The following is a 13,388-nucleotide window of genomic DNA, read 5'->3' on the forward strand; positions in this document are numbered from 1 at the left end:
TTAAAATTGTATCATTTTAGAGGAGAAACAAAGTTTGAACTTACGTGTAATTGTGTTCTCTTATTTATTTAATTTTTCATTTCCTTCCTCCTACCCCTCCAATTCTCCATTGATACCATACGTCAAAACACTGACATGGCACCTAATCAGTATCGTTTAGTCAAAGTCTAAAACTCTGTCATGGTTTGAAATTTTAAAGTGTACTTGGATACTTATCCATAGACAATGCACTTGCTTGAGTAGGTGCTGTTGGGATGTATACCAGAATCCTAACTATCTATATAAATAAACATTCTGAAATAAGAATCACATTTGGTCAATGTTTGCATTTAATTTTATGCAAGTGTCCACTTAATTTATATTGTAGATAAACATGGTGTGCGGAGTCACACACAGAAGACCATGTTATCAGTTCCTTATAAATTATAAACAGTGTTCACAACTAAGATGGATTGGACAAACCATTGGACTGGTTGTAGTGTAATTTGGTCTTAGTCTGTCTTGACTATAAAATTACACTAGTACACTAAGTGTGTATTGAGCAGGACCATCTGAGGATTGTTCGATTTATACTGACTATATAATCGAACTAAACCTCTGTTACTATGGATGTACATGCTCTTAATCCCAATATAATAACAAACACATGTACTTAGTATGTACTTCTTTGATTCATCAAAGGGTGAGATTTAGAGCGATAGATCAAAAGGCCCGATGAGTTGGGAAGTAGTATTATGTACATGGTGTGTTGTTGATTATAGAAGGAATCTGTGTCCTAAATATAGGTTGATGATGTCCCCTTGAGGAGCTCATAAGGATTATCATGTAAACCCTGCAAGTGGACTTTGTCCGCATGATAATAAGGTTGAGTGGTACTACTCTTGGATTAGAAGTTAATTAAATTCGAGTTGTCAGTAACTCATTTAATTAACGGACATACGATATCTTAAACACAGGGAGATTAATGTACTTATAGTAAGAAGGAGCCCATATTGTAATATGGGATTGGTGCGGTAGTGCAATAATAACTCTCTAGTGGAATGAGTTATTATTGATGGACTTAAGCTGTGTGTTCAGGAAGAACATGGGAAGCTTAAGCCCATCGGGAGACCAAAACCAATTCCTCCTCTAGGTCCCTACTGTAGCCTCTGGAAATCCTCGAATCCACCTCAGGAAGAATTCTTGGAGACCTTCGGAAGAATTCTTGAAGACCTCCCGGAGACCTTCGGAAGAATTCTTGAAGACCTCCCGAAGACCCTCGGAAGAATTCTGGGAGAATTCTGTGAGAAATTTCAGATAGAAAATTCTATTTATAAAAGAAAATTTCTGGAATTTTATTTAGAATTTTTCCGGGAAAAATTCTGATAAGAAAGAAATTTTTTATAAGAATTTTCGCTAAGAAATTTCGTCTCTTCTCGCACAAAATTTTATTATAAAATTTTGTGAATTAATTTTATTAAATTAACAAAATATTAATTATGGAATCTCGTTAAAAATTAGCGAGATATAATTAAAAGATTTTGTTAAAGATAAGAATAAAATTAATATAATGGAAACTTATTAAAAAGATAAAAAATCTTATCCATAGATTTTATTAGATTTGTTCTAATTAAAATCTTGAAAAATTTGTTAGACTTTTTCTTAAATTTCCTAGATGGCATATCTATATAAAGAGGGTTTTAGGGGAGGCAAAAGAACACAACAAATTAAGTTCCTCCTCCCCTAGGGCCGGCGGCACCAAGAGAGCTTCTTCCCCTTTCTTATTGCCGCCACCAACCTCCTCTTCCCCTTCTTCTTCGGTTTTTGATTCTATTTGCTTCCTCCCTTTCTTGGCTTAGGTTCTCTCTTCTAGTTCCTTGCTAGGGCCGGCCAACAAAGGATTTTACCCTTGGTAGGGCCGGCGGCAACAAGAAGAGAAAGTAGGAGGAGAAGGAAGAAGAAGAAGGAAAGGTTCTAGCTTGCTTGATTGCCATCGGAGAGAAGAGTTTTGGTGGAATAATCTCGAAGGATCGTTGTCCACACAACGTTCGAGAAGAGGAGAGGATATACAACAGAAGATCTAGGGGTCATCCACTCCTTCTAGACATCCCGTGAAGAAAGGTACAATTTATTGTTTCCACATTTAATAAATTGTTTTTCTCTTTTGGATCCTGTAAACTAAACACAAGAGCCCAATGACCTAAATGCGTCGATTAAATTTTGTTTGATCGACTATGAGGGCAACTTAAATCCGTTTTCGGAAAAAATTTTGTTCTGCAAGAATTCACCGGAACGGGTTTTCTAGTGTTTCCCATCAGGTGCATGGTTTAAAATTTCATTGCGTGCCGGGCGAAATTTACCGTTCCACCTATCGTCCAACATTAGTACCGTGGGTCACCGCGGGGCCGTGGAGGCCGCTGCGACCTCTGCTGATCCAGGAGGAGACGCCCGCGACCTTCGCAGGGTTATGGAGGCCACCGCGACCTCCACGGGTCATGTCAGGGATGCTCGCGGGTGCGTGGGTCGTGGTGGGGATGCTTGCGGGCGCTATACCAAGTAGAAAACTTAGGTGCATAATTAAACTTAAGTTTAATAATTTCAATCAACTCCTAGCTATAAATAGGATAATCTAAATAAACTTAATCCAATTCTAATAAAGTTATCCTATTAATTTAATATATATATATTTGATTTATTTTAATTCAAAAATATATAATAAAATTTTTATTTATTTATTGATTTACCACATGGAGACTTAGTGATCTCGTATTTTTTTCTTTTTATTTAAAATTATTTTATTTTTTATATTTTTAATATTTAGATTAAATTTTTTTATTAATTAATATATTTTATATTTAAAAAAAACTAAAATAATACCTGCACGATACAGTACCAAAACCGTATCGTTTCGATCATAGACCAAAACTTCGATATGACTCGAGATTTTAAACCATGAGTAGGTGCAAACATGTTTAAAATAACAATTTTGTACCAATCGACTAGGCAAAATTTATCGCTTTGCTCTAATTGGCATGTAGAATGAATCGAGAGTCGCGCTTTAAAATGTAGACACAAGGCTTCTTTTGAGAAAATCTTTACTGCCGATAATAGGAGGCTCCATGCTAGGTGAGCTTCCATGACTCCAAAGTGCTTTGGCTTCTCGCGAGGCAAGCTTGTGCGACTCTATAGTGATTTGATATTACCAGAGCAAGCTTCTGCAATTGACAACAACAACATATTTGGTATTGCAAGGCAAGAATTAAGTATTCCTCCCCTCTCCTCTTCTATGGTCAAGATTTGGCTAAAACTTCTTCATTATCATCTTCATCTTATATTTCTGCAACGGTTAGGTTCAAACAAGAAACGATGATGGTCTCTAGTGCTGACACAAAACTGGTATATCTCAGTCCAATTAGGGGTTGAAATGATTGAAACGTGTCGTTCCTATAAATTATCGAAATTCAATGCCACTTGGTACAAATAATATCTCCTTCCTCTTTTGACCTCTAATCTGTCTCTAGTACCTTGCATCAACATGGAGGCACAATTCTAAAGCCATATCATTCCAGTCAAAGACTGAAACTCCGACATAACTTGATATTTTGAACCTTATTTTTACCTTCTTGCCAACCTCTTCCTTCAAAGGAAACATGGCATTAATCCCTTTTTTGTATTGCTTAGTTCAACATGTAGTAATATTGTGTTTATCCTGATGTTTCCTAACAAGTATATATTTCCTTACAAGTACTCAAAAGCTTGAGACAGGAATTGTAGGTCTTAGAAATCTGTATATAGAGTTAACAACAATTGTTTGGCCTATGGTGAGATGGATTCGGAGGTCAGTGTCTAGAGGTTCAATCTGTATAATAACATTGCTGGGTGAGGTTTAACCTTTTTGCTCATATCCTCTATTGTGTATAACATCCAAAATCTAGTACTAGTGAAAGGAGACTAATATCTAAACTCCTGCTACCGCAGTCAATAAACTCAGTATCTTCTGTTTTGCATTTTTGAACTTGAGATGAACGTCTAATTCTGTCTGTCTTACAAATACTCATGCTGTTTATATTTTTCATTCCTGTTCATCAAGAATTCTGGAAACTTACAATGCACATTAAGACCCACTTGTCATTGCTTATTGTATTTGTAGCTTGTTTGTTTTCATTGGTAAGACTTGGTGTGTTTGTTTATGAAAATAGTTTCACAATTTTTGATCTTGAATATTCATTTTTTGCAAATAAGAATTTTTTAAAATTGAAACAAAATTTAATATCATTTTCTTTAATTCTTTTCGGAGTTTTTTCTATTCATAGGATGCTTGATGTTCCCCCAAGACAAGTAAAAATTTTATTTACAAAAAATGAGAAATGACCAATTTTTAAGAATAGAATATAATTTTGGTTTTCATAAACGATGGTTGGAAATTACCGAAATTTGATACTATTCGACACATGGCACAATTAATTTATCTTATGTCATTATGTTAATCATGTTGATGAGGATTGTGTTACATTGACATTTGACATCCTTGACATACTACCACTGCGTGTTATTTATTTTAACTTGTATCTATACAATACAATGTCAAAATTAGACAAATGAGACACAAAGTAGAGATATAATTGTGTGTTTTTTCCCCCTTCATCTCCTTCCCCCTTCCCCCTTCCCCCTTCCCCCTTCCCCTCCAAGTTAAAATACTAGAATATATTGAAATCAAGATTTAAAATTTTGAGCTGTGTTGGAGTTTCGGTTGTAGATCAGAACGATATGATTTTGGTACCATATCATGCCGTGGCAATACGGTTTTGATACTTTTTTAATTTTTAAATATAAATGTATATTAATTAAAAATTAATTTTATTAATATTTGATTATTATATATGCCAACTATTGATATTATATTTCAGGTGTTGAGTCCATATTTCAATATTTTCTTATAAGATACTGCCTATTAAATTTTTACAACAACTACAAAAAAGTATAAATTTAAAAATTATTTAAAAAAAAAGTAATTCTCAAAATTCAAAACTAAATCTAAATGTTTAAGAATTATATTTTGTTAAATTCACATTCAATTTTCAACATATATTAAAAAATTTAAATTATTTTATAAAATTTTAAAATTATTTAAAAGTTAAAATAATTATTAATATTTTATAACCATCATTAATAATATAAGTTTTATAATTAACAATTTATTTATAATAAAAAAATACCTATTTAAAAAATGAAACATTTTAGCTTTTTTTTTAAAACTACCGCGGTACTATGTCGCGACCTCGTGGAGGGCCACCGCGGGTCTCGCCACCCTCTGCGCCCCCATAGAGGGCTGTCATGGGGCTCGACACTCTCCGTGCCCCGCAGATGGCCGCCGTAGGGTTGCAGCACCCTCTGCGACCTTGCGAGGCCGGTGCGAGGTCGTGACAGCCTAAGGTCATGGTACCGGTATGGCGCTGTTGCCGATTGGTGGGTGGAATAGTAAATTTCATTTATGCTGACCGGCACGGTAGAGACTTAAATCAATGACTAAAATAGTACTGTTCCGATCAAAATCCTGAATGAAACTATTGCCACCTTAATTATCTGATGCTAACTCATATAACTTGTTTGTTCAATGGTAGTTGGCATGTTTAAATAATTGATATTGTGTAATATTTTTATTCTTTGCATCTCATTTATACATCTATGTTTGAATTGTATTAGGTATCTCAATTCAGTTATCATTGTTAAACATTTACTACTTTGGACAGGTTGAGTCAACACAATCAATGATAAGAATTGTGGGATTATCTGCCACCTTACCAAATTACTTAGAGGTACTTTTTGCAATATCACCATATGGATGATTGAATCCTCAACTTATATATCTTCTCTCTTGTTTCTTATATAACATCTTGATGTACAATTACTAGGTTGCACAATTTTTACACGTTAATCCAGACAGTGGACTGTTCTTTTTTGATTCAAGCTATCGTCCAGTTCCCCTAGCTCAACAATACATTGGGATCACTGAGAAAGATTTCTACAAAAAGAATGCTTTATTTAACTCGATTTGTTTTGAAAAGGTTTTCCTTGGACTTTTAGAATGATATTAACTTTACTAATAATATTATCATGGCATTCACTGTGGCTTATTCGTAGCAGGTTTTGGATTCAATAAAGCAAGGTCATCAAGCAATGGTATTTGTCCATTCACGTAAAGACACTGGGAAAACTGCAAGAACTTTGGTAATGAATTATTTTTTTTAAAAAAACATTTTCAATTTGTAATACTTTTTAGTGATTGCCCTTTTTGTCCTAGAATATCTAATTTATTGTTGTGTGTGATCAGCAGGTTTAGTATAGCATTGTAGAACAATGAAAGAGATTTTATATGCGATTAAAGAAAAAAAGGGATATTAAAAATTTTACTAATCAAATGTTTACTCTAGAGTATTTTGACACATTTTGGTTTCTCATTTTTCCAAAATGATGTTGATGTAGGACTTGTACTTGGAAAGATAGGAATATTTTTTTTCAATGTTTTCTATTCATGAATTGAATGGTTGACATAATCCATCTATTTGTTGCCCACATCAACTTTTCATAATCCAACATAAATTGGCTCAATGACATCTATATTTTCTGATCTTTCAAAAATCAGCTCAAGGGATTTGCCTTCTTAACATCCCTCCCCTTGTGTGTGTGTGTGTGTGTGTGTGTGTGTGTGCATGAGACATGCTGCTCATGCCGAATCCTGAAGTGTGCCAAAGCTGAATACCAGAAGACGAGATGAGTGAAGGAGGAATACATGCAGAACACTCATTTTTCGAAGGCCAAAAGGAGGAAGATCTAGGGGTTGTTTCAGGGGGCAACAAAGTTGACGAAGGTAGTGGGAATGGTCATGTGCCTCTTGAGAGCTTACAGAGTGGTTGTTGAGTGGTTACCCAAGGATTGAAATCTCGTGCCGTATCGCCCGATACTCACGAAAAATTTTATTCCTTTGCTGCATCGGCACCGGCACCGGCACCGGCACACGAAATCGGAGGAACGATCTAGGGGTTGCCCGGGGGCAACAAAGCCGCCGGAGGCCCCGCCTGGGGAATGGTCCGCGCGGGCCACCGATCGCGCGGCGCGCGATTTTTTCTTTTTTTTTGTTTTTAAAACTTAGGGTTTTAATTAAGTTTTAATAATCAATTCCTAGCTATAGTTCAAAGTTATAATTCGGGATAATTTAAATAGGCTTTATTAAAATATATAAATTATCAAAAAAAAAAATTTATTTTTTATTTTTAAATATTTAGATTAAATTTTTTATTTTAATTAATATATTTTATATTTTAAAAATACCGAAACTATACTGACACGGTACGATATGGTACCGAAACTGTCATGTGCCTCCGGACCGAAATTCCGGCACGGCTGGTATTTTAAACCTTGTGGTCACCTACATCTTGGAAAGTTACGACATTTACTGGAAGTCTCAAGAACTCATGATTTCTTTGCTAACATTTAACAAAATCGCTGTGGACCTCAAGCTAAACTATTGTTGCTGGAAGGCTCGCAAAAGCATTGTTGCGATGTAGAAGCTTTGCCTTTATCTCAAGAGTCTCGCAAAGAAGTCACCATCATTTCAAGGTGTTGCTTGGTAGGGTTTTGTTGTCTCAAGCTTGCCTTGCATGCTGGTGGACCAGCATAACAAGAAGTTTCATTTGTGTAGGCTGATACGGAATATAATTTAAATCGTTATATAATAAAGTGGTTGGTTGGCATAATACATACTACGTTTGTTGCATGTGTCATCTTTGCATAAGACTATATAAATTGATTTTTTGATAATTGACAGCTATAGTCTCTACTATCCTCCTAAACATAACTTGAAAGGATTTTCTAACATCCCTCGTCCATCATTATGCAAATTTAGTCTAAAAATTGGTCTTCTCTCTTTTGTCAGTCCATTTTCATTGGAATAACTCTAATGAGATGAATCATGAATCTTTCATTTGGTGCTCTCACCTCTGGTGTATTTCACTTTGTTGAAGCAATTATTGATAATTGTAATTGAGACTGGATTTCATCTTGTTGGTTTTGACACTTTCTTTGTATTGTTGTAACTATTGTTAGTTATTATTATTGGCCCAATGCAATATGCCTTACAATTTGTCCAAAGCATGTGTCGACTAATTACTCGACATCTCTCTTACAATTGTCCAATGCCATCCTAGTTTTGTCTCCCATGTAGAGTTTTGGGCTAAGAACAAATGCTATTGACTTGAATGAGGGAATTATTAATGACTTGAGCTTAAGTAATTGGGCTATTGATTGAGTATGATAAAGTTTATGTCAATTCCAGTGGTTGAAGTGCTGAGCCGTTACTATCAGCACAAGTAGAATTTACCATTCCACTCACAGACTGACACGTGAGATGGTTTCAAACTGGATCAGTGCTGTGGCAGAAACTGCATCAACACTAGATTGGCATAGCTCAGCAAAAATAAAGAGAGACTGAGAGATAAGGGAGACTGAGGGAGAGAAGAGAGAAGGAAGGAGAGGAGAGAAGGAACCAAAGATGAATTTGGGAGAAGAGTACTATGGAGAGAGAGGGACAGGTAGTTGGCCGTACTTTTTCGGATTTTAAACTTTTCTCTCATATTAAATTTCTTATGTATTCATCTGTTTGTATACAATATTAAAAATTTTGTATACAGCTGCAATCATCTGATCTCTCTATTCACTGTGGTGCTCAACTGCTTCTATACCTTTTCCTTTTCTAACAACTCTATAAGGAACTCTTGAGAATAATATTGTTATTGTGCAAAAAACAAGAATATTTTTACTAGACTTAATTGTTTAAACCTGCAATGACTTGGTGATGTCCTTGGTTTATTTCTTTTCGACCGTGCTGTGTAATGCAGAATGAGTTAGCACTAAATTCTGGTGACCTGGAGTTATTTAGGAATGATACACATCCTCAATTTGCTTTGATCAAGGTAAAATTTCATATATATACATAGATTAATTGATAGTGCTACTCTGATTATTGATTGGATTTTCTTGCATTAGAAAGAGGTAAGTAAATCCAGAAACCGGGAACTTGTTGAATTATTTGAATCTGGTTTTGGAATTCACCATGCTGGAATGCTTCGTTCTGATAGAGCTCTCACAGAACGTCTATTTTCTGATGGATTACTTAAAGTAAGTACAGCTCACAATTAATTATAGTCTTTGGTTAAAATTGAACTATGCATGCTAACTTTTGTACTTCAGGTCCTTGTGTGTACTGCAACTTTGGCATGGGGAGTGAATTTACCAGCACATACAGTTATAATCAAGGTTAGTGGCTATCAGATTATCATGCATTTGGAAATGAAAACTTCCAAACAATCATGTGTTTGCCTTATGAAAATGGAACTGAACACTTGAGTAAAAAGATAATTGAACTGATCTACCATGCACAAGTCTATGTTTCTCCACTTATACATACTGAAAAACTTGTCAAAATAAATCTTTATACTTGGTTGTCCTTTTGCCTATTTGTTAAAGAAAAAGGACTAGCAGGTTGGAGATCTATTCCAGATATAGGTGGATTTGCTTGTTACTTGAACTCAAAATTATTCTGACAATCCTCATATATATATATATATATATTTTTTTTAATTTGACCTTCAGACTTAGCTTTTCCCGATTATGTAACTCGAACTTAGGTACAAGTAGTCAACATGGAAATGGATCTAGATCTCAAACATCTGATTGTTTTTCCTCAATGTGGGGACACGAAGGCTTAGTAGAAAAACATCCAAATTTTATACAGATTAGAGTCATATGAAGTGAGGAATTAATACAAACAGGGACTTTTGGAACGACAATAAATCTTTTTTCCAGCATTTGCAAGCTAAACCCATTTGCTCATTTCCCTCTGTAGATTGTTCTTTTTTGTGGATTATGGAGTGAGCTTTTATTGGTCCCTTAATTCATACTATTTTTTTTCTTCAACTTTTTTTTCATCTCTTCCTCTCAATCTTAAAATCATAACTTCCTGTTTTGGCATCTTGTCTTCCTCTTCTCCACAACATCACATTGTCTTTATGACGTGACCTCACTACTTCTTGCTTGTCAAGACAGAGCAGTGTTAGGCCGCTTCTTTGTTGCACAAAAGAAAGGTAAGTCTCATCCTCCAGTTCTTCCTCTTTTCTTCCCTTCTGTTTCTTCTTCTTCCAGTTTTTCCCTTCTAGCTCCTTAATCTCTGTTTCATTCCCTTCCTCTTCCTGTCCTTTTTCTTCTCCTCCTGCTCGTTCCTTTCCTCCTACTACATTGAGGTTGTTTTCCTTTCCTGCTTCATTTTTTCCACTGCACCATTTCTACTTGAGGAAATAGATGAGTTTGGTTTGTCGGGCTCATTTGTCATACACATACATGTTGTATTGCCACATGTATGAGAAGGGAAAATGTCAAGTCTGAGTAATTTTTGATATTATTGCATATAGTTTTGTGCACAAACATATTTCTCTTTAATGTTCTACCGAATTTTAGGTAGCTCTATCTAAACACAAAGTCATTTTACTGTTCTTTATATATTTATATATATTATTTTGTTAATGGATAAATTATTGGGCAAATTCCCAAGAGATGTTTATTTTTCATTACTACCTCGCCAAGGTCTTCTTTGCAAAAAATGCCCAAATAAGCCCCTTTTTTCCCCAAATTTGACAAATATCCTTGTCCTTAATCAGAAAATTCATTGAGAGGAAAGCTAGCTAAAATGTCATTCAAAATGTTTACTGGAAAACATTCTTGATTCTAGTTGGAATATAGGCCATTTAGATATATCTGCCAATATATGAAAAAAGACAAACTAAGGCAATCTTAGTCACATCATAGAATGTATCTATACACACAACTCTCTATGTCTTTGTATATCCTTTTGGCACTAATTATGCTTTAAGTTTGTCAATGGAGCCGTTAGGGGAAGTTTTGATAGTAAACACTTATTTGCAACCATGAAGAGTCTGATATTATAATCTCATTCATTATAGTCCATTCACCTCTGAGATATTTTGGGGAATACTGGTAGAATCCAATATGCCAAAAAAAGTTGAATACAATGGAGTTAGGAAACATAAGAGATGTAATGAGAAAGTTAAGGATTACAGTTGGTGGCTTGAACCAGCCCTTGCTGAAATTTTGGAGAAGAGGGAGCTGCAGTTTTTCTGCTGGAAGAAAAGAAGAGGAAACCAGCCTTTGCTGGATTTTTGGAGAAGAGGGAGCTGCAGTTTCTGCTGGAAGAAAAGAAGAGGAAATAAGGATTAGGGCTGCAGGCGCTGGAAAAATATAAAGAGAAGAAGATAAGGAGGAAAGGAAGAGTTGGCGCGTGGAAAGAAGAAGAGGTGGCGACCGCCAGCATGTGTGGAAGAGAAAAAGAGAGAGAGGAGAGAAAAAAAAAGTTTTCTTAAAATTCTTTAATTCATTTAAAACTGATTGGATTGATTTAACCCATTTAAAATTTGGTTTGTTTATGATTTGGCCAAATCAAACCCAAATCAAATCTGGTTTAAACCCACATAATCTTAATCTCCTCGCTTAGCCATTGGATTTTATCAAACCTAATTCAAAAACAATTCGACAACCAAGTTCTGATTTTACAATTCCGTTCGCTTATTTTGTTGATTCAAAATTCTAGAAAATTTTAATTTATTTTTTTAATAAAATTCAATACTTAACATTGGTCCTCAATGCATGTTTTTAGAATCTGTCAGTGTTTTGAATTGGTCTCACTGCAGGGCACACAACTTTATGACCCTAAGGCTGGTGGATGGCGAGACTTGGGTATGCTTGATGTCATGCAGGTAATATTTACTGCAGTTTCACATTAAACCAATCCTTCAAGATATTTTGTTGATCTGAATTTTTCAATATATTCCACTGCATGTTATGCTAGATCTTTGGTCGCGCTGGGAGACCACAGTTTGACAAGAGCGGTGAAGGCATTATACTTACAACTCATGACAAATTGGCATATTATTTGAGGTTGCTTACTAGTCAACTACCTATAGAAAGTCAGGTGAATTCCTCATTTGCTCTAATTTGTTTTTTTGTTCTCTGCCCACTTCTTTTTATTAGAACTATTCTGTCACCCTCGCATTGTGAAAATATGTTAATATTAAATAATAAATAATATATATACAAATAAAAAATAAGTATAGAAGAGTTTTAGTATGCAAAATAAGTTGTAGTCATGATTTCCAGGCTTGAAAATCTAAAGATTTTTAAAATTAGTACAATAAGAAATAGAGAAGTGAAATCTTAGCTGTGTTTTATGTATCATCAATTAATAAGAAATGCAATTTTTTTACTAGTAGAATCATTGCAATAAATTACCTCAGTTTCAAGGATTATCAGTGCAGCTTCCATGATTAGGACAAACACCTCTTGTGCAGATTTCCTAAAGTGCGTTTCAGCTATCAACAAATTCAACCAGAAAATTTGAAAAACTAATTTTAGTCTCAATAAGATGGAAAAGACTGAAGTTGTCTTACCTTTGAACATGAATTGAATCATTGAGGGGAATTGGTTATGCTTACCAATCTAAAATTCAAAACAATATGAGAAATCAAATGTTCTTCATTTTCTTTAGTAGCTATTATCATGGGCTATTGATCTTCCTTTCTCAGCTTGGTTGAGCAAAATAAGTGAGATGGAATGAGAAAAAATAAACCTACAAAACTCTAAAAAAGATTCGAGATAAGATGTTTCTGATGGATAAAAGAAAGTATTGGAAGGCAACCTGCATCATCAATTGCCATCAACATTGACTATGGTGGGCATTGTTAGTGCAATCGACCTCTGGTCAAGGTTGATCAAGCTTGAGTTGACTCGAATTAGGTTTAGATGTTTGATCAATCTGTTAGTTGATTGAGTGAGATGTCAAGTAGGTTAAGGTTGATAGAATACTTGACGGTGGAGAAGTCCAAGTGGGTCAATGGGTGATCAAACACTTGACATGCGAAAGAAAGTCCAAGTGAGTTATGGAGGACTAGACACTTGGCATGAGAAGTGAAGTCTAAGTGGGTTATGAAGGACCAACCACTTGATATGAGAAGCGAAGTCTAAGTTGGTCAAGCTTGATCGGACATTTGGCATGAGATAAAGTCCAAGTGGATTATAGAAGATCGAGCATTTGACATGTAGATGAAAGTCCTAAAAGATCGGGGAGGACTAGATATTAGGTGAGTGTGGAAGTCCAAATAGGCCAAGAAAGATCGAATGTTTGACATAGGAGAAGTCATGGTAGATTAAGGGTGACCGGATGCTAGTGTAGTCCAGACTAAGGATTGATCATATGTTGAGCAAAGGAAGTCCTAATAGGTTGAGGTCAATCGGATATCAAGTAAAATTAGAATTCAACCTTGGTAAGGCTGAAACAGGAGTATCAG

General features: G+C 35.1%; 1 protein-coding gene across 3 annotated transcripts in view; it reads left to right on the plus strand.

The window, feature by feature from the left end:
- The window catches only part of LOC141848491 (DExH-box ATP-dependent RNA helicase DExH14), a 67,644-nt gene that overhangs the window by 15,882 nt on the left and 38,374 nt on the right, over positions 1-13,388 (plus strand). For all 3 annotated transcript variants that reach the window (XR_012603524.1, XM_074736522.1, XM_074736523.1), the window contains exons 13-20: positions 5,730-5,795; positions 5,892-6,044; positions 6,124-6,207; positions 8,874-8,948; positions 9,022-9,153; positions 9,226-9,291; positions 11,736-11,801; positions 11,894-12,016. Coding sequence is in view for 2 of the 3 variants with exons in the window: in XM_074736522.1 (XP_074592623.1) it covers positions 5,730-5,795; positions 5,892-6,044; positions 6,124-6,207; positions 8,874-8,948; positions 9,022-9,153; positions 9,226-9,291; positions 11,736-11,801; positions 11,894-12,016 (765 nt within the window). In the remaining variant the exon portion in view is untranslated. The remainder of the gene's footprint in view (positions 1-5,729; positions 5,796-5,891; positions 6,045-6,123; positions 6,208-8,873; positions 8,949-9,021; positions 9,154-9,225; positions 9,292-11,735; positions 11,802-11,893; positions 12,017-13,388) is intronic.

Source organism: Curcuma longa, chromosome 17 (genome assembly GCF_044706935.1).
Source record: "Curcuma longa cultivar G26 ecotype Majalengka, Jawa Barat chromosome 17, ITB_CL_G26_1.1, whole genome shotgun sequence".
In the NCBI taxonomy this organism is placed as follows: Eukaryota; Viridiplantae; Streptophyta; class Magnoliopsida; order Zingiberales; family Zingiberaceae; genus Curcuma; species Curcuma longa.